The sequence below is a fragment of the Mobula hypostoma genome, chromosome X1 (assembly GCF_963921235.1).
Source record: "Mobula hypostoma chromosome X1, sMobHyp1.1, whole genome shotgun sequence".
Classification (NCBI taxonomy): domain Eukaryota; kingdom Metazoa; phylum Chordata; class Chondrichthyes; order Myliobatiformes; family Myliobatidae; genus Mobula; species Mobula hypostoma.
The window spans coordinates 27,356,817-27,379,205 of record NC_086128.1 but is presented as its reverse complement, the minus strand read 5'-3'; the positions used below and the strand labels follow the sequence as shown (position 1 = coordinate 27,379,205).

At 43.9% G+C, this 22,389-nt stretch overlaps 1 protein-coding gene across 2 annotated transcripts in view; it reads left to right on the top strand.

Moving 5' to 3' along the window:
- The window catches only part of LOC134340581 (glutaminase liver isoform, mitochondrial-like), a 74,037-nt gene that overhangs the window by 39,908 nt on the left and 11,740 nt on the right, over positions 1–22,389 (top strand). For both annotated transcript variants that reach the window (XM_063037995.1, XM_063037994.1), the window contains 3 exons: positions 5,280–5,456; positions 14,531–14,662; positions 15,194–15,286. In XM_063037995.1, the coding sequence (XP_062894065.1) occupies positions 5,280–5,456; positions 14,531–14,662; positions 15,194–15,286 (402 nt within the window). The remainder of the gene's footprint in view (positions 1–5,279; positions 5,457–14,530; positions 14,663–15,193; positions 15,287–22,389) is intronic.

Here is a 22,389-nt window from a genome sequence, read left to right as displayed (position 1 = left end):
GTAACTGGGTGACTGTCAGGAGAGGGAAAGGGGATAGGAAGCCAGAGCAGAGTACCCCTGTGGCCATTCCCCTCAACAGCAGGTATACCACTTTGGATACTGTTGGGGGGGAATGGTCTAGCAAAGGAAAGCCTCAACAGTCATGTCTTTGGCAGCAGCTGGCTCTGTGGCGCAGAAAGGTGAAGTGGGGAGAAGAAGAACACTGTGGTGATAGGGGTTTTGTTGGTTCGGGGAACTGAAAGGAGGTTCTGTGGATGAGAATGAGATTCCAGGATGGTATGTTGTCTCCCGGGTGCCAAGGTCTGGAACATCTCGGATTGAGTCCACAGCATTCTTGAGTGGGAGGGTGAGCAGCCAGACAGCATCATCCACGTTGGTACCAATGACATGGGTAGGACGAGTGACAAGGTTCTGCATAGTGTGTTCAGGGAGTTAGATGCTAAGATAAAGGACAGGACCTCTAGGGTTGAGATCGCAGGATTGCTACCTGTGCCAAGTGCTAGTGAGGCCAGAACTAGGAAGATCATACAGTGTAATACGTGGCTAAGGAGATGGAGCAGGAGAAAAGGCTTCAGATTGTTGGATCATTGGGTTCTCTTGCAGGGAAGGTGGGACCTGTCCAGAGAGATAGTTTGCACCTGAATAGTAGGGGGAGTAGATCTGAGTGGGAAGGTTTGTTAATGCTGCACAGTGGGGTTTAAATCAGAGTTGCAGGGGGATGGGAACCAGAGTACCAGAACAGTTAGTGGAGTGGTTGTGGAGGCAGATGTTGTTAAACCTACATACAAAGTCAGAGATGAAAAGATTGAGCATGGTGGGACTAATGTTCTGAGCTGAGTACATTTCAACGTAAGGAGTATTGTAGGAAAGGCGGATGAGCTCAAGGCATGGATCAGCACGTGGAATTATGACATTGTGGCCATTCATGAGGTTTGGTTGCAGGAGGAACAGGACTGGCAGCTCATTGTTCCAGGGGTCTGTTGTTTTAGACGTGATGGGGTGGGAGGGATTAAAGGGGGAGAAGGTGGCATTACTAGTCAGGGAAAATGGCACAGCAGTGCTCAGTCAGGACAGACTGGAGAGCTTGTTTAGTGAGGATTTATGGGTAGAACTGAGGAATAAGTAAGGTATGACCACGTTAATGGGATTATATTATAGACCACCCAATAGTCCACGGGATTTAGAGGAGCAAATTTGTTGAGAGATAGCAAGAAACATAGGGTTGTGATAGGTGATTTTAACTTCCCACATATTGACTGGGTCTCCGATACTGTAAAAGGGCTGGATGGGATAGAGTTTGACAAATGTGTTCAGGAAAGTTTCCTTCGTCAGTACATAGAAGTCCCAACTAGAGAGAGTGTGATACGAGATCTCCTGTTAGGGAATGAGACAGGGCAGGTGACAGAAGTTTGTGTGGGGGAACACTTAGTGATCATAATGTTATTAGTTTCAGGGTAATTATGGAAAAGGACAGGTCTAGTCCTTAGGTTGAAATTCTAAATTGGAGAAAGGCAAATTTTGATGATATCAGAAAGATCTGGCAAGTGTGGATTGGGACAGGTTGTTTTCTGGCAAAGGTGTACTTGGTAAGTGGGAGGCCTTCAAAAAGTGAAACTTGAGAGTAGTGTTTGTATGTTCCTGTCAGAATAAAAGGCAAGGATAACAGGTTTATTGAACTTTGGTTTTCGAGTGATATTGAGGCCCAGGTTAAGAAAAAGAAGGACGAGCATAGCAGGTATAGGCTGGTAGGAACAAATAAGTTACTTGAGGAGAATAAGAAATGCAAGAGAACACAAGAAGGAAATAAGAAGGGATAAAAGACGGCGTGAGGTTGCTCTAGCAGACAAGGTGAAGGGGAATCATAAGGGCTTTACAGATATGTTAAGCAAAAGGATTGCAAGGGACAAAACTGGTCCTCTGGAAGATCAGGAGAGTAATCTATGTGTGGAGCCAAAAGAGACGGGGGAGATCTTAAATGATTGTTTGCTTCTGTATTTACTCAGGAGATGGACCCAGAGTCTGTAGCTGTGAGGCAAAGCAGCAGTGAGGTCACGGACCCTATACAGATCGCAGAGGAAGTATTTGCTATCTTAAGGCAAATTAGGGTGGACAAATCCCCAGGGCCTGGCAAGCTATTTCCTCAGACCCTGTGGGACACTAGTGCAGAGCTTGCAGAGCCTCTAGCAGAGATACTTAAAACATCCTTAGCCACGGGTGGGGTGTCAGAGGACTGGAGGATAGTTAATGGTGTTCCATTGTTTAAGAACGGCTCTAAGAATAATCCAGAAAATTATAGGCTGGTGAGTCTGATATCAGTAGTGGGAAAGTAGTTGTTGGATATTCTAAGGGACTGGATATATGAGTATTTGGATAGACAGAGACTGATTAGGGATGGTCAGCATGGGTTTGTGCATGGTAAGTCATGTCCAACCAATATTATAGAGTTTTTCAAGGAAGTTACCAGGAAAGTTGATGAAAGCAAGGCAGTGGATGGTGTCTATGGTGTCTATGTTGACTTCAGCAAGGCTGCAGATCCTACATGAGAGGTTGGTCAGGAAGGTTCAGTCACTCAGCATTCAGGATGAGGTAGTAAATTGGATCAGACATGGCTTTGTGGGAGAAGCCAAAGAGTGGTAGGAGATGGTTGCCACTCTGACTGGAGGCCTGTGACTAGTGGAGTGCTGCAGGATCAGTGCTGGGTCTTTTGTTGTTTGTCATCTATATCAATGATCTGGATAATAATGTGATTAACTAGATCAGCAAATTTGTGGATGACACCAAGATTGGGGATATAATGGACAGCGAGGAAAACTATCAGAGCTTGTAGCGGGATCTAGACCAGCTTGAATAGTGGACTGAAAAATGGTAGATGGAATTTAATGCAGACAAGTGTGAGGTGTTGGACTTTGGGTAGACCAAACCGTGGTAGGTCATACACGGTGAATGGTAGGGCACTGGGGAGGGCAGTAGAACAAAGGGATCTGGGAATACAGGTCCATAATGCCTTGAAAGTGGTGTCACAGGTAGACAGGGTCATAAAGAAAGCTTTTGGTACATTGGCCTTCATATATCAATGTATTGAGTACAGCAGTTGGACTGTTATGTTGAAATTGGTAAGGCATAATTTGGAGTATTGAGTTCCGTTTGGTCACCTACCTTTTGAAAAGTAATGAATGAGATTGAAAGAGTACAGAAAAAATTTACAAGGAGTGCCGGGACTGGAGGACCTGAGTTATAAGAAAAGATTGAATAGGTTTGGATTTTATTCCCTAGAACATAAAAGATTGAGGGGATATTTGATAGAGGTACACACAATTATGAAGGGTATAGATAGGGTAAATGCAAGCAGGCCTTTTCCACTGAGGTTGGGTGAGTCTTGAACTAAACGTTGTGAGTTAAGGGTGAAAGGTGAAAGGTTTAGAGGGAACATGAGTGGGAACGTCTTCGCTCAAAGGGTGGTGAGAGTGTGGAACGAGCTGCCAGCACAAGTGGTGGATGTGGTTTTAATTTCAACATTTCAAAGAAATTTACATGGGTACGTGGATGGGAGGTGTATGGAGGGCTATGGTCCAGGTGCAGATCGATGGAACTAGGCGGATTAATAGTTTGGCATGGACTAGGTGGGCCTTTTCCGGTGCTGTAGTGTTCTATGACTCTTACTCTAAAGATGGTATTACTGGATAACTTCGCTTTTGTTTTCTTCGTTCTAATCATGAAACTGGCTTGAGAGCAATTTTCTACCTCAATGCACCCTAATATACTTATCACTAAAGCAAACATTTCGCTGAGATTGATTTGCGAGGCTCGGAATAATGTGCGTGCCAAGAGATTTCTGATAAGCTCTCTCATTACTTTTACAGTCATTGGCTTCTACTCCAAAATCCAATTTCTACCTAATTCTAACACTCACCAGTTGCTTCTTCCACCTGGATCTTGTTGGACTTCTTCCCCTCTACACTAAGGAAAATGCTTTCTCCATTTTTCCCTTCGGCTCTTGCTGCACCTTGATCACACCTTTGTCCCATTCTCCTTCTGTTGCCAGCATACCGCAGCATGGACAGCTTCCACGGACAAAACTAAAGTTCCTACCCCTAAACACATCCTTCTTTCCATCCCCGCCCACTTCCCACTCTCTGCTTTCTGCAAGGATCACTCTCTCCGTGATTTTCTTGTCCATTCATCCCTCCCCTACTGATCTTCCTCCTGGCACCTATCCCTGCAAGCAGCCAAAGTGCTACACTTCCTCCCTCACCACCATTCAGGGCCCCAAGCCCTCCTTCCAGGTGAGGCAACGTTTCAACTGCGAGTCTGTTAGGGTCATCGACTATCTGGTGCTCGCAGTGCAGCCTCCTCTTCTTCGGTGAGATTCGGTGGGCTGCTTTGTTGAGCACCTTCACTCCATCCACAACATGGAGGTTTTCCCAATGGCCAACCATTTTAATTCCAATCCCCATTCCTGTTCTGACATGTTGGTCCATGGCCACCTCTACTGCCACGATAAGGCCACTCTCAGGTTGGAGGAGCAACACCTCATATTCTGTCTGGGTAGTCCCCAACCTGACAGCATGAGCATCGATTTCTACAACTTTCGGTAATTTCTCCCCCTCCTTTCCTTTTCCATTTCCCATTCTGGCTCCCTTTCATGAGCCACTCTCCTCTCCTATCAGATCCCTTCTTCTTCAGCCCTTGACCTCTTCAACCTATCACTTCTCAGCTTCTTAACATCATCTCACCCCTCCCCCACACACCCACCTTTCTCCTCACTTGGTCTCACCTATCACTTGCCATTTCTCCCTCCCTTCTTATTCTGGCTTCTGTCCCACTCTTTTCCATTTCTGATGAAAGGTCTTGGCTCGAGACATCGACTGTCCACTCCATTATCGCTGCCTGACCTGCTGAGTTCCTCCAGCAAACTGTGCATGTTGCTCAAAACTAAAGTTGGCACTTTCAGGCGGCACAGAGATCTGTGAATACCCCTCCCATGAGGCCCACAAGGCAAGCATATGGTGCAGGCAACCTTCTAGTCCCTGCCGTTTGCAGGTGGAGGGGGTGATCAGCTGTAAAAGATGCAGCTTCCAGTCCAGTGCGAAGATTGAAATGTGTCTCGAAGTGAGGTGGTGCTGAGGGAGGGGTGGCAAGGAGGGAAGGCGGCAGGGGAGGGGCAATACAGAGCACATATTCTTTCACAAGGTGTGGAAATCTCACGTTAAATTTTAAATTTGTTCCTCCTTGCGTCTGGTGTTTCTGTAAATTTGTTTGACCTTTTGTCCCCTTTGCAGCTCTGCTCGATCGAAGTGACATGTGAATCAGGCGGTGTGATGGCGGCTACCTTGGCCAACGGGGGGATTTGCCCGATTACAGGCGAGCGGATCCTGAGTGCTGAGGCGGTGAGGAACACCCTCAGCCTCATGCACTCGTGCGGGATGTATGATTTCTCAGGCGAATTTGCTTTTCACGTAAGCAGGATCATGTTCTTCACGGTTTATAACGTATCAGCTGCCAAAGTAAAATGCTGGAAGAACTCAGCAGGTCAGGCAGCATCTATGAAGGGAAATGTTTTAGGCTGAGACTCTTCATCGGGACAGGAAAGAAAGCGGGCAGAAGCCAGAATAAGGTGGGAGGGAGGGGGAGGGGTACAAACTGGTGGGTGGTAGGTGAACCAAAGTGAGAGAGGTAAGATAGGAGTGTCAGGAAGGGTGGAGAAAGGAACAATGTGAGAAGCTGGGAGGCAAAGGGCTGAAGAAGAAGGAATCTGATAGGGGAGAACAATGGACCAGGGGAGAAAGGGAAGGAGGTGGGGAACTAGAGGGAGGAATGTGTGGGTGGTGGCTGGTTGTGAGGGTTGGGGAGGGAACGAGAAGGGGAATGGAGCCAGAGTGATACAAGAAAACAAAGGGGGTGGTTTGGAGGGAGGGGGGAACAGAGGGGAGTGGTTACTGGAAGTCAGAGGAATCAATGTTGATGCCATCAGGTTGGTGAGAGGAGATCTAGGGGCAAGTGTAATATCTGAGATGGTTGCAAGGAATAAGAGCCTGGAGGAGGATCGGAGGTGTAACCATTCGGACTCACATGGGCTCAACTATTCTTACCTTTTCATTGGCCATGTGGAACAGTCCATGTTCCAAACCTTCACGGGTAACACTCCTCAACTCTTTCTGCATTATATTGATGACTGCATTGGTGCTGCTTCCTACAGCCAAGCTGAGCTCAATTTTATCAACTTCACCTCCAGCTTCCACTCCACTCTCAAATTGACTTGGTCCATCTCCAGCACACCTTTCCCCTTTCTCGATCTCTCTGTCTCCATCTCTGATTACGTACCGGCATGTTTTACAAACCCACTGACTCCCACTTCCTCCCAACCCTGTCACATATAAAAATACGATTCCCTTTTCTCAGTTCCTCTGTCTCTGTTGTAATTGTTCTCACAATGACGCTTTCCATTCCAGGATATCTGAGACGTCCCCTTATCAGAAAAAGGAGTTTCCTCTTCACTGTTGTCAATGAAATCCTGACTGACATCTCCTCCACTTCCTGCACACCTGCCCTCACCTCATCCCCCTGACATAACAGGGATAGGGTACTCCTTGTCCTCACCTACCACCCCATGAGCCTCCACTTATCATCCTCCGCAACTTCTGGCATCTCCTGTGGGATCCCATCTCATCTCACTGCTTTCTGCCGGGCTTGCTCTCTCCCCAGCTCCCTTGTCCATTCTTCCCTCCCCACCAATCACCCTCCAGTCACCTGTCCCAAACGTTACACTTGCCCCTATACCTCCTTCCCCACTACCCTTCAGGGCCCTACACAGTCCTTCCAGCTGAGGTTGCACTTGCCATCTCAATCCATGGGTGTTATTTGTTGTATCTGGTGCTCCTGGTGTGGCCTCATCTGGATCGGTGAGATCCAACGCATTGGGGAAGCATTTCATTGAGCACCTATGCTCTGCCCACCAGAACAGCCAAGTGGCAACTCATTTCAATTCCACCCTGATACGTCAGCCCGTGGCCACCTCTACTGCCAAGTAGAGCACACCTATAAGCAGCATTGTATATGGTGACATACATGTACTTTGATAATAAATTTACTTTGAAGTTGGAGCTAGATCCAAATTAGAGGAAAAGCACCTCAAATTCAGGCTCTATAGTTTCCAACCTGACTGCATCAACATCGATTTCCCTAATTTCCAGTAACACCCTCCCCCCACCACTTCCACCTGGCTTCTTCCCAGTCTTGATGAAGGGTCTTGGCCCAAAACGTTAACTGTTTATTCCTCTGCCTGATTGCTGCCTGATCTACTGAGTTCCTCCAGCATTTTGTGTGTGTTGCTCCTGTTTTCCAAAATCTGTAGAATCTCTTGAGTCTCCATAAAGTGTCTCCAGCTCTGGTGTGTCTGTCCAGCTGCTGGGACAGGATGCACGGAGGGATTGTGCTGAAAGAGTACAGGAGATGGGATGTTATGTTGAAGTTGCCCAAGACGTTGGTGAGGCCAAATTTGGAGCATTGTGTGCAGTTCTAGTCACCTAACTACAGGAAGGATATCAATCAGCTTGATAAAGTGCAGAGAAAATTTACTGGGACTTGAGTTTTAGGGAAAGATTGAATAGGTTAGGACTTTGTTCCCTAGAATGTAGAAGATTGAGGGGAGATATGATAGAGATATACAAAATAATAATGTGTATAGATTGAGTAAATGCAAGCTGGCTTTTTCCACTGAGGTTGAGTGAGACTACAACTAGAGGTCAGGGGAAGGTTGAATAGGTTAAGACTTCAACTCCTAGAGACTGAGAGGAGACTTGATCAAAGTATACAAAATTATGAGAGGTATAGATAAGGTAAGGGTAAATGCAAGCAGGCTTTTTCCACTGAGGTTGGGTGAGACTAGAACTAGAGGTCATAGGTTTAGGGTGAAGGATAAAATATTAAAGAGGAGCTTGAGGGAAACTTCTTCATTCAGAGGGTGGTGTGAGTGAGGAACGAGCTGCCAGTGGAAGTGGCGGATACAGATTCAATTGTACATTTAAGAGAAGTTTGGATAGGTACATAAATGGGAAGGGTTTGGAGGGATATGGACTGGGTGCAGGAAGATGGGACTAGGCAGAAGATCAGGTTAGCATGGACTAGACGGGCAAGGGGTCCACTTCTGTGCTGTATCATCTACGACTTTAGTGTTATATTTATTGTTTTCTGATACTATCATTTTATCGCTGTGTTTATTTCATTAACTTAATATAAATAATCCATCTGCTTGGTGGGATTTGAGGCCATTTTGGATTATTAGCCTAAACCTTTGGAGTATATTAGTTAGGTGCCACTTTAACAGTCTACACTACGCACCCTTCAGAATTAATTTTGGCTCATCAAACTGCCTTGTGTCAACCAGATCAGATTACATTAGTTCTCATACTGTTAATAACCCATCTAGATCTAGACGGTCTCCAAAATGAATTAACTCTTTGTTGCCAGTTATCAACAAAAAGTCAGATAATCAATTTAATTATTTTCAAACTTAATATCATAAGTGCTTACCACTAGAATTCAATAAGTGGGATTAACTGATAAAAATATATCAGGTTGCAAAGGCAGATCAGTTGTAACGCAGTGGTTTAGTATCAACTGCTGATTTAAATTTACAACTGAAATCCATAACCAAGATCTTAACTAAAACTAATAATGGATCAAGAGGTTGGACACTAAGAAGTATGAAGTTGCTTGCTGCTTGTGAACATATCTGATTGCAGACCAACTCCTGTTTTCTCATTTAGTGTAAGCTCCACCAATTCCAGACCCACAATTCATTCCCATAAATAATGCCACGTATAAGACAAACTGGAAAAGTCTTGTCCATAAGCCCATAATACATAGGAGCAGAATTAGGCCCTTCGGCCCATCGAGTCTGCTCCCCCAATTAATCATGATCGATCTATTGTCCCTTTCAACCCCATTCTCCTGACTTCTCCCCATAACCATTCTTAAGCAAGAGCAAATCAACCTCTGTTTTAAATACACCCAATGACTTGGCCTCCACAGCTGTCTTGAGTAATGAATTCCACAGATACGCCACTTGGCTAAAGAAAATTCTCCTTTTCTCTGTTCTAAACTGATGTCCTTGTATTCTGAGGCTGTGCCCTCTGGTCCTAGACTCCCCCACTGTAGGAAACATCCTCTCCACCTTCACTCTATCTAAGTCATTCAATATTTGATAGGTTTCATAGAAACATAGAAAACCTACAGCACAATACAGAGCCTTTGGCCCACAAAGCTGTGCTGAACATGGCCTTACCTTAGAAATTACCTAGGGTTACCCATAGCCCTCTATTTTTCTAAGCTCCGTGTACCTATCCAGGAGTCTCTTAAAAGACCCTGTCATATCTACCTCCACCACCGTCGCCGGCAGCCCATTCCATGCACTCACCACTCTCTGCATAAAAAAAACTTACCCCTGATATCTCCTCTGTACCTACTTCCAAGCACCTTAAAACTGCACCCTCTCATGCTAGCCATTTCAGCCCTGGGAAAAAGCCTCTGACTATCCACACGATCAATGCCTCTCATCATCTTATACACCTCTGTCAGGTCACCTCTCATCCTCCGTCGCTCCAAGGAGAAAAGACCAAGTTCACTCAACCTATTCTCATAAGGCATGCTCCCCAATCCAGGCAACATCCTTGTAAATCTCTTCTGCACCCTTTCTATGGTTTCCACATCCTTCCTGTAGTGAGGCCAACAGAACTGAGCACAGTACTCCAAGTGGGGTCTGACCAGGGTACTAAATAGCTGCAACATTACCTCTCGGCTCTTAAATTCAATCCCACAGTTGATGAAGGCCAATGCACTGTATGCCTTCTTAACCACAGAGTCAAGATGCGCAGCAGCTTTGAGTGTCCTATGGACTCGGACCCCAAGGTCCTGCTGATCCTCCACACTGCCAAGCGTCTTACCATTAATGCTATATTCTGCCATCATATTTTACCTACCAAAATGAACCACCTCACACTTATCTGGGTCGAACTCCATCTGCCACTTCTCAGCCCAGTTTTGCATCCTATCAATGTCCCACTGTAACCTCTGACAGCCCTCCATACTATCCACAACACCCCCAACCTTTGTGCCATCAGCAAATTTACTAACCCATCCCTCCACTTCCTCAGCCAGGTCATTTATAAAAATCACGAAGAGAAGGGGTCCCAGAACAGATCCCTGAGGCACACCACTGGTCACCGACCTCCATGCAGGATATGACCTGTCCACAACCACTCTTTGCCTTCTGTGGGCAAGCCAGTTCTGGATCCACAAAGCAATGTCCCCTTGGATCCCATGCCTCCTTACTTTCTCAATAAGCCTTGCATGGGGTACCTTATCAAATTCCTTGCTGAAATCCATATACACTACATCTACTGCTCTACCTTCATCAATGTGTTTAATCACATCCTCAAAAAATTCAATCAAGCTTGTAAGGCACAACCTGCCTTTGACAAAGCCATGCTGACTATTCCTAATCATATTATGCCTCTCCAAATGTTCATAAATCCTGCCTTTCAGGATCTTTTCCATCAACTTACCATCCACTGAAGTAAGACTCACTGGTCTATAATTCCCTGGGCTATCTCTACTCCCCTTCTTGAATAAGGGAACAACATTCGCAACCCTCCAATCCTCCGGAACCTCTCCTGTCCCCATTGATGATGCAAAGATCATTGCCAGAGTCTCAGCAATCTCCTCCCTCGCTTCCCACAGTAGCCTGGGGTACATCCTGTCTGGTCCCAGTGACTTATCCAACTTGACGCTTTCCAAAAGCTCCAGCACATCCTCTTCCTTAATATCTACATGCTCAAGCTTTTCAGTCCACTGTAAGTCATCCCAACAATCGCCAGGACCCTCTTCCATAGTGAATACTGAAGCAAAGTATTCATTAAGTACCTCTGCTCTCTCCTCTGGTTCCATACACACTATTCCACTGTCACACTTGACTGGTCCTATTCTCTCACGTCTTATCCTCTTGCTTTTCACATACTTGTAGAATGCCTTGGGGTTTTCCTTAATCCTGTCCGCCAAGGCCTTCTCATGGCCCCTTCTGGCTCTCCTAATTTCATTCTTAAACTCCTTCCTGCTCGCCTTATAATCTTCTAGATTTCTATCATTACCTAGTTTTTTGAACCTTTCATAAGCTTTTCTTTTCTTTTTGACTAAATTTTCAACAGCTTTTGTACACCACGGTTCCTGTACCCTACCATCCTTTCCCTGTCTCATTGGAACGTACCTGTGCAGAAACCCATGCAAATATCCTCTGAATATTTGCCACATTTCTGCTGTACATTTCCCTGAGAACATCTGTTTCCAATTTATGCTTCCAAGTTCCTACCTGATAGCCTCATATTTCCCCTTACTCCAATTAAACACTTTCCTAACTTGCCTGTTCCTATCCCTCTCCAGTGTTATTGTAAAGGAGATAGAATTGTGATCACTATCTCCAAGATGCTCTCCCACTGAGAGACCTGACACCTGACCCCTGACCAGGTTCATTTCCCAATACCAGATCAAGTACAACCTCTTCTCTTGTAGGCTTACCTACATATTGTGTCAAGAAACCTTCCTAAACACACCTAACAAACTCCACCCCATGTAAACCCCTTGCTCTAGGGAGATGCCAATTGATATTTGGGAAATTAAGATCTCCCACCACAACAACCCTGTTATTATTACACCTTTCCAGAATCTATCTCCCTGTCTGCTCCTCGATGTCCCTGTTACTATTGGGTGGTCTATATATAAAAAAAACACCCAGTAGAGTTACTGACTCCTTCCTGTTTCTAACTTCCACCGACAGAGACTCAGTAGACAATCCCTCCATGACTTCCTCCTTTTCTGCAGCTGTGACACTATCTCTGATGAACAATGCCACACCCCCACCTCTTTTGCCTCCCTCCCTGTCCTTTCTGAAACATCTACAGTAAAGCTTGGCACTTGAAGAAGCAATTCCTGCCCCTGCACCATTTAAGTCTCTCTAATGGTCACAACATCATAGCTCCAAGTGCTGATCCACGCTCTAATCTCATCCGCTTTGTTCACAATACTCATTGCATTAAAATAGACACATCTCAAACCATCACTCTGAGTGTCTCCAAGTTCTCTCTATTTGTGAGCCAACCACCCCTTCCCCCGTCACTTCAGTTCGGTTCCCACACCCCAGCAATCCTAGTTTAAACTCTCCCCAATAGCCTTAGCAAACCTACCCGCCAGGATATTGGTCCCCCTGGGATTCAAGTGCAACCCGTCCTTTTTGTACAGGTCACCCCTGCCCCAAAGGATGTCCCAATGATCCAGAAATCTGATCCCCCTTCATTCTAAATGCCAGTGAGTATGGGCCCAGAGCCATCAAATGCTCCTCATGTGGTAACCCTGTCGTTCCCAGAATTATTCTCATGAACTTCCTCCAGACCCTATCCCTGACTTATGCTGAAGTAAAAGATTAAATGTTAGGGGGAAGCACTATATAGAGCTAATTTTACATTGTTGGCTAAAATGTACTACTGGACCAAGTGGAAAAATAAAATTGTTGCATTATCAAAGCAGTGGTGTAAAGTCAATTAATTTTACTGTAAAAGTAATAAACAACAAAAATAAAACCAAACTTTTAGCACTCTAAAGAAGGCAAACTTCAAAGTCCATTATGGTACAGCATTCTCTGTTAATTATACAATAGCTTATTCTCTGACCTGTGCTGCTAGTCAGCTCCACTTCTGTCTAAAGATGAAAGAGACTGTACCTGCTGGAATATAGATCAAAAACAGAACTCTGAGTCTAGCAGCATCTCAGTGCTAGGAATCCTCAGCCAGCCAGGCAGTGTCTGTGAAGGGAAATATGGAGTTAATATTTTGGCTTTATGACCTTTCGTCAGATCAGCTCAGCATTTTCAGCTTTCTACCTCATATTTCCAGCATTCCCAGTAAAATATTTTTCCACTGAAACCTTGTGGAATTTTGCCATCTAGTGGTGCAAAATGTTATAGGTTTAGACACAGACACACAAAATGCTGGAGGAACTCAGCAGGTCAGGCAGCATCTATGGAGAGGAATAAAGAGTTGATGTTTTGGGCCAAGACCCTTCATCAGAACTCCTGACTTATTTTATTCCTCTCGATAGATGCTGCTTGACCTGCTGAGTTCCTCCAGTATTTAGTGTGCTTTACAGTAAATTTCTGCAGAATCTCTTGTGCTTACAGATTGAGTGACTATTCTGTTCAAATGCTTATCGTGGGTTCTACCCCCTGCATGTTTTGTGATTTAAATTACAATTTTTTTCCAGGATTTTTTTGTCTTGTTTTCACTAAGAAATGGTATGCTGTGGAAAAAGAATCCATCTCCCCTTCAGTGTTCTGACGTGCCTATTGTGTTCCTCAGGACACGCAACTTCACTTGTTGGTAATCGAAATTAAAATTGTGGCATTTTAAAACAGTTCAAGTTTCTGGGAAAGCTCTTAATTGGTCTGCTTTTTCCAGTGATTTTGGCGGTGTTTATCCTGATGACATTTTATTATCCACCCAGTCAACTGTACATTGGATTCTAATTTTTTTGGACAGATTTTCCTCTCCTCTTCTGGTCTTGCCTTGCATTCGGGTGTAGTTCTAGAGTCATACCCTTACCTTTTTCACCTGTCACCCCCTGCTGCTGACTTCATTCTCCCCTCTCCTACCCACCTACCTTCCCCCTCACCTGGTTTCACTTACCACCTCCCAGCTCTTTCACTCTTCATTCCTCTCCATAGATGCTGCCTGACCTGCTGAGTTCCTCCAGCATTTTGTGTGAGTTACACTAGATCTCCAGCATCTGGAGATTCTCTTGTGTGTATCTTTCAGAGGTGGCAATTTGACATGCATGAGCCTCAGCAGTGATAGATAAGCTATCTGGGTATTGGGAGTGGGGGCTTCACAAGCAAGCTCAATCTAATATTTACTTTCAGGCATGTATTTTCCAGCAAAGGAATGGAGAGAGGAAGTGGTAACCTCAGCTAATTTTTCCATTCTTTATGCCAATGGCATTAATGTCAACTGGCACTCTGTTTGTCCTCTGCCTCACTCAGCTAACAGAAACTAGGAATTGAACTAACTGGTTCTGTTTTTCTCAACTGAGGCATCAAGGGGAAGTTGGCTTACATTTGAGTTAATTCTCATTTGCTGGACGAGTAAAAACCATAACATGAAAGGCTAGCAGAGAGCAATGAATACAAAATGTTGGAGAAACTCAGCAGGTCAGGCAGCATCTATAGAGAGGATTAAAAAACTGATGTCTTAGGCTGCCCCAAAATGTTGGCTCTTTATTCCTCTCCATAGATGCTGACTGACCCGAGTTCCTCCAGCATTTTGTGTGTATTACCCAGGATTTCCAGCATCTGCAGAATCTCTTGTGTTAGCAGAGAGCAATGCCATTACTTGGCTGGCTTGCATATGAACTCAGCCAACTGGGAAGACTGCAGTGCTTTTTGACTGTCATCATTTGGTCTTCAATTATTCACGTCTGTTTGTGCATGCAGGTTGGCCTTCCAGCAAAATCTGGTGTTTCTGGTGGTGTTCTGCTGGTGGTGCCCAATGTGATGGGTGTCATGTGCTGGTCTCCTGCTTTAGACAAAGTCGGCAACAGTGTGAGAGGTATCGATTTCTGTCAGGTAAGAAATATTGCTAATAGTTTTAAGGGTCCTCAGGCCTCAAGACCTAACATCACTTTATGACATATAATCAATGTATATAAGATATCTCATGTATTTATATTTATTGTGTTCTGTGTATCATTGTATATTATATCATTGTGTTCTTTATCTTGCTGGTGTGTTTTTTTGTGCTACATCGGATCTAGAGTAACAATTATTTCATTCTCCTTCACACTTGTGTACTGGAAGTGACATAAGCAATCTTAAATCTTGAATCGCTGTCAATGTCCTGATTCATGATAGGACACTGTCTCTGATATCTCACCTAACTACCCACACTTTAGGTAACACTTTCCATCAGGGTTTTAGTAGGGGATGGGAGAAGTTTTTGGCACTCATCATTATCGCCATATACACTGTTAACAGTGCGAGCTTCACCTCAGCAAGGAACTTGTTTGCACCCTGATGTATATGACAATAAACTAAACTGAATCTAAGTAGATTACCCAATAAATTCTCTAGAACTCTGTCTGGTCTGCTCTCTTTCAGGAACTAGTTTCCCTCTTCAACTTTCATAACTATGATAACTTGAGGCATTTTGCCAAGAAACTGGATCCAAGGCGAAATGGAAGTGAAGCCAGGGTAAGCAATCTTTTGCATGTGTGTCAGAATACTAACTGAGCATAATTACTTAAATTACAACCTGGTGTAGCTCAATATGCATTAGAACATAGAACATAGAATAGTACAGCACAGTACAGGCCCTTCGGCCCACATTGTTGTGCCGACCCTCAAACCCTGCCTCCCATATAAGCCCCCACCTTAAATTCCTCCATATACCTGTCTAGTAGTCTCTTAAACTTCACTAGTGTATCTGCCTCCACCACTGACTCAGGCAGTGCATTCCACACACCAACCACTCTCTGAGTAAAAAACCTTCCTCTAATATCCCCCTTGAACTTCCCACCCCTTACCTTAAAGTCATGTCCTCTTGTATTGAGCAGTGGTGCCCTGGGGAAGAGGCGCTGGCTATCCACTCTATCTATTCCTCTTAATATCTTGTACACCTCTATCATGTCTCCTCTCATCGTCCTTCTCTCCAAAGAGTAAAGCCCTAGCTCCCTTAATCTCTGATCATAATCCATACTTTCTAAACCAGGCAGCATCCTGGTAAATCTCCTCTGTACCCTTTCCAATGCTTCCACATCCTTCCTATAGTGAGGTGACCAGAAATGGACACAGTACTCCAAGTGTGGCCTAACCAGAGTTTTATAGAACTGCGTCATTACATCGCGACTCTTAAACTCTATCCCTCAACTTATGAAAGCTAACACCCCATAAGCTTTCTTAACTACGCTATCCACCTGTGAGGCAACTTTCAGGGATCTGTGGACATGTACCCCTAGATCCCTCTGCTCCTCCACACTACCAAGTATCCTGTCATTTACTTTGTACTCTGTCTTGGAGTTTGTCCTTCCAAAGTGTACCACCTCACACTGACGAAGTCCTGACGAAGGGTCTCGGCCCGAAACGTCGACTGTACCTCTTCCTAGAGATGCTGCCTGGCCTGCTGCGTTCACCAGCAACTTTGATGTGTGCCACCTCACACTTCTCCGGGTTAAACTCCATCTGCCACTTCTCAGCCCACTTCTGCATCCTATCAATGTCTCTCTGCAATCTTCGACAATTCTCTACACTATCTACAACACCACCAACCTTTGTGTCGTCTGCAAACTTGCCAACCCACCATTCTACCCCCACATCCAGGTTAATAAAGATCACAAAAAGTAGAGGTCCCAGAACAGATCCTTGTGGGACACCACTAGTCACAACCCTCCAATCCGAATGTACTCCCTCCACCACAACCCTCTGCCTTCTGCAGGCAAGCCAATTCTGAATCCACCTGGCCAAACTTCCCTCGATCCAATGCCTTCTGACTTTCTGAATAAGCCTACCGTGTGGAACCTTGTCAAATGCCTTACTGAAATCCATATAGATCACATCCACTGCACTACCCTCATCTATATGCCTGGTCACCTCCTCAAAGAACTCTATCAGGCTTGTTAGACACGATCTGCCCTTCACGAAGCCATGCTGACTGTCCCTGATCAGACCATGATTCTCTAAATGCCCAGAGATCCTATCTCTAAGAATCTTTTCCAACAGCTTTCCCACCACAGACGTAAGGCTCACTGGTCTATAATTACTTGGACTATCCCTACTACCTTTTTTGAACAAGGGGACAACATTCACCTCCCTCCAATCCTCCGGTACCATTCCCGTAGACAACGAGGACATAAAGATCCCAGCCAGAGGCTCAGAAATCTCTTCCCTCGCCTCGTGGAGCAGCCTGGGGAATATTCCGTCAGGCCCTGGGGACTTATCTGTCCTAATGTATTTTAACAACTCCAACACCTCCTCTCCCTTAATATCAACATGCTCCAGAACATCAACCTCACTCATATTGTCCTCACCATCATCAAGTTCCCTCTCATTGATGAATACCGAAGAGAAGTATTCGTTGAGGATCTCGCTCACTTCCACAGCCTCCAGGCACATCTTCCCACCTTTATCTCTAATCGGTCCTACCTTCACTCCTGTAATCCTTTTTTTTTCACATAATTGAAGAATGCCTTGGGGTTTTCCTTTACCCTACTCGCCAAGGCCTTCTCATGCCCCCTTCTTGCTCTTCTCAGCCCCTTCTTAAGCTCCTTTCTTGCTACCCTATATTCCTCAATAGACCCATCTGATCCTTGCTTCCTAAACCTCAGGTATGCTGCCTTCCACCTAACTAGATTTTCCACCTCACTTGTCACCTATGGTTCCTTCACCCTACCATTCTTTATCTTCCTCACTGGGACAAATTTATCCCTAACATCCTACAAGAGATCTCTAAACATCGACCACATGTCCATAGTACGTTTCCCTGCAAAAACATCATCCCAATTCACACCCGCACGTTCTAGCCTTATAGCCTCATAATTTGCCCTTCTCCAATTAAAAATTTTCCTGTCCTCTCTGATTAATTAAACAGTACTAGAACAGAGCTATATACAATTAAATTTCACAGTTAATTATTACATTTTGTAACTCCGAAACATAAAACTAATTGAAAGAAAAACACGAGAGATGCATGTAAACTTTGTTTTTACTTTCAGTGACGTGTACACAAATGACATAGTGGCATAATAACGTATGCCATTCACATACTTTTACATATAATCCATAATTAATAATTTAAACAATAAAGAATGCTTAATCAAACAATATATTTACAATATTACTCAAATATTAAATACACAACATTCCTCTCTCCTTTGTTATTAACTCCAACTCAATAGAGAATGCATCTCAACTTGTACACAGTATACTACATAATACAACTACTATATAGATATCCACACCATAGCAAATTTTAAATCATCCCATTCAGGCCTAAAAAATGTAATTGCTACGGAGGATTTCTTACTCTTGTGGGATAATGTCTTTCCTGACAAGGGTGGGGGGGAGGGTCGCTGCTTGGTCGGTGAGACTTGTGGCTGTGAAACATTCTCAGGTTCTGGGGCCTCCTTGGTGGTGGTTGTAGGAGTTGACTCTGGGGCTGTAGGAAGCTCGGCCACCTTTCTTCTCCAACAATTGACTCTGCTCTCCTCAACTGATTGATATGTCAGGTATCTTCAGATGATATCAGACACAATCTCCACTATATAGGAGAGTGGTCCAGTTCCATCCTTAATCTTTCCAAGTACCCACTTTTAATCTCCTCTCTAGTCCTCACCAGGACTGCTTATCCAGGAGTGAAATATCGAAGCTCCTTGTTTGAGGAGCTTTCAATTTGTCTCAGCTGTTTCTCCTGCATACTCCTTCTGAGATTGGGGTTGAGGAGATCCAAGCATGAATGCAAGGGACGACCCAGGGACAGCATAACTGTTGAGTTGTTAGTTATGGAGTGTTCTGCATTGCAATATGCTAGGAGGAAGTTGCCGAGCTTCTCATTGTGCCAGTGTAGTGTGTTCTGTTGACATTGCTGGCAATGCATTCTTTAGACCCTGGACAAACCTTCCCCCCAATCCATTTGTAGCTGGGTGGTATGGTTTCATTTTCACCATGCCAAGATGACCGGCACGTAGCTCCTCCAACACTTCAGCTCTCAGCTTGAATGGTACAACAACCCTCAATCCCCACATAAGGCAACCCCTATCAAGGGCAAGTTCATTCCAACACTGGTAAAAATGAGGGAACCAGGATTTCTGCTGCACATTCCAGCCATTTGGGGTTGCCATGTAGACCTGAGACAGTGTGGGGTCTTTTCTGCTTTCCCTTTGGATCATCTCTGCCGTAATAGTTTCAATTTGCACTTGGGAGAATCCATCAAGAGGAGTGCCCTCTTTTGTAAGTGTTTCAGGTATTTCCTTTTCCAAGGGTAAATGGGACAATCGATCAGCATTTCCAGATTAGTTGTCTTCTAGAATTCAATCTTATAATTGTGTCCTCCCAGAAACAGAGCCCAACTCTGCTGCTGCTGTTAGTGGAACACCCTTCAGTGGATTGAAGATGGACACTAGTGGTTGATGATCAGTAATGAGGGTAACTCTCTCCCATACAAGTACTGGTTGAAACGTTTTACACCCAAACCAGACTCAAGGCCTCTCAGTCAACCTGCGCGTAATTTTTCTCTGCAGCAGTAAGATAATGTGATACAAAGGCTATGGGGCTTTCACTTCCATCACTCATAACATGTGACATGATTGCACTTATACCATAAGGCAAGAAGTCACAGGGAAGCTTCACTGGGTGATGTGGATCATAATGTGTGAGTACAGTGTCTGACATCACCATTTCCTTCCCCTTTTGGAAAGCCACCTCACTCTGCTTTGTCCATTCCTGTTTCTTCCTGATCTGTAGTAATGAGTTCAAGGAGTGGAGCACAGTAGCCAAATTTGGCAGGAACCTGTTATAGTAATTGATAAATCCTAAAAAGGACTGTAATTGTGAGTCATCCTTTAATCTTGGAGCATTCACCACTGCTTGAATTTTCTCAGCACATTTCTATAGTTCTTGTGCACCAATGGTGTGACCACAGTAAGTGATGCTTTGTTTAAAGAATTCACAGTTGTTACATCATGCTCTGAGCCTATAATCTTATAATCTTTTTAACACTGCCTTGAGATTTTAGAGATGTCCCTGCCAGAGTGCAGGAGCAGATGCTTCTCCAAAATTAAGACTATTGTAGCAATAAAGCCCTTTGTGAGTGCTTATGGTGAGAAACACTTTGGACTTTTCTTCCATTGCCATCTGTAGGTAGGCCTCAGCTAAGTCCACCTTGCCAGAGTATTTTCCTCCAGAAAGGTTTGCAAAGATATCTTCTATACTGGGCAGAGGGCATTTATCTGCTTTCAGAACTGGGTTTATACTAATCTTAAAATCACCACAGATCCTGACAGACCCATTCTTCTTTGCTATTGGGACCACTGGCATTGCCCATGGGGTCCTCCACTGCACCTTGGAAAGAATTCCTTCAGCCTCCCTGTGATCTAGCTCACTGGCTACTTTATCATGGATGCGATAAGAAACCGCATAGGCTTTGTCAAACCTGGGTGTGGCATTTTAATTTAACACTATTTTACTCTTGATATGTTTGAGTTTTCCAATGCCATCCTTGAACACTTCTGTGGCATCATCCAGCATCTTTCTTAATTGGCTTTCAGTTGACTCTATTGCAGGGAGCATGGCATGAAAATGGTGAATGGATCTTCAAACAAGTTGTAGCTATCTCAGCTGGGTCCCCACAATGCTGGTCCTCCTGGTTTTTTTTCACCACGTACAAGCCCATTGTGGTTTGTTGGTTGTTGTATTTCAGTGTTACAAATGTCACAGGAGTTGCCTTTACTCTAGTATAAGATCTCAGTTAGATATCAGCATGTTTCGGTTCAGTATCTTTGAAATGCCATTCAAGCTCATTTGTGGAATAACTGAAACAGTTCTCAATTCTATTTTAATTAATCTGCCACTCACTTTTGGTGTAAGCCATATTGTTTGTCTCTTGTTAGTTTTCACATAGTAAATCTCAAGGCTACTCAGTCCTGCGTCACTCTTGTCATGATCAGATTTTTCATCAACAGCATACAGGAGTGTTCTTTGAAACTGCAACTTGACTTTTTTATCTTTTTCTTTTCCCTTTGCAGTCCGTTTATTTTTGTCTGCCTGACATGCTCTTTGTATCTGTCCTACTTTCTTGTATTTTCTGCAAGTTTCACCTTTAAACCTGCATTGGTCTGGTGTACATGAGCCCTTGCCACAATGGTAGCACAATTGGTTTGGCCAGGCCGGTTTTTATTTGAACATTTCAATTTTGTTCGTGCTCCCTATCCTTCCTAATTGTAACTCAGTTGTATCTCTGTCTGTTGTTTCCATTGATATAGTTACGTCACCTGCAAGTTAAATGTAAGTTGTGCTTCAGTTAGGAGCCATTTTTGAATACTTTCTTGTAAGATTCAACAAACAAAACAATCTCTCAGTGCATCATTAAGTTAATCACTGAATTGACAATGTTCAGAACAACTTCTTCAATTCAGCCACCTATGCTGATACTGTATAGACTCCCGTTCCTTTTGATTCTGCTTATGAAGCCTAAAGTATTCTGCAAGCAACAATGGTTTCAGTTCTAAATGTTCCTGCATTACTTTCACAATATCAGCAAAGCTCACTTTGGTGGTTTGGTTGAAGCAGTTAAACTTCGAAGCAAACTCTATGCCTTAAATCTCAATGCACTCAGTAAAACTGGCACTCACTTTTCATTGGTTATTTCATCTGCTTCAAGATACTGCTCAATTTGCTCAGTATACAACATCCAGTTATCTCTTGTGCAATATTTCTGATGTAGCCCCCCATTTCTGCTTTTATAAAAATTTATTATTATATCACCTGGCACGCATTGCTTATGAACCCTCAAATTTCATCCATTTTCTGCCCATTTTTAACTCGACCATTTCTGTCCCTTCCCGAAGAACCATGTGCTGCACTGCATTTTTTTAAAACTCAGACGTCTCGCTGCGTTTCAACAGGTAGGTAGTCACCTTGGGTTTGTTTAAAACTTCCTCATTGCCCCTGTTATGTTTTGTAACTCCAAAACATGAAACTAATTAAAAGGAAAAACAAGGGAGCCCCAAGAGATGCATGTAAACTTAGTTTTTACTTTAAGTGAGGTGCACATGTATTGTATGACATAGTGGCATGATGACGTATGCCATTTGTGTACTTTTGCATATAACCTGTATTGAATTATTTAAACAACAAATAATGCTTAATAAAACAATATATTTACAATATTACTCAAATATTACTAAAATATTAAATACACAGCATTAATCACAAAAATCCTAAAAGATTTCTTCCCCAATCTAAAATATAAAAGAAATGCCTGGCAGTCCAGTAGTCCTTAGCCAATTGATACTAAGTTGTTTGTACAAAAATATTTTAAAATATTTCTTTGCTGTACTTTCCTGTTGGACATCCATCCCTTCAGTTTGCAATCCTCCACCATAATACTGATACTATTTGCCCTCATTGGCCCATGTTCACTTGGCTAATGTTCTCATTTTGCCACACTGTTGCCTCTGTTTTGTGAGGACAGCTTTGCTTAACACTATGGGCAAGAACCAAGCGTCTCAGAGTTATCATAACAAGTTGCACAGCAAAATACTCTCCAAAGTAGTGTATCAGCCTGCTGGAAACATAATTGGAGA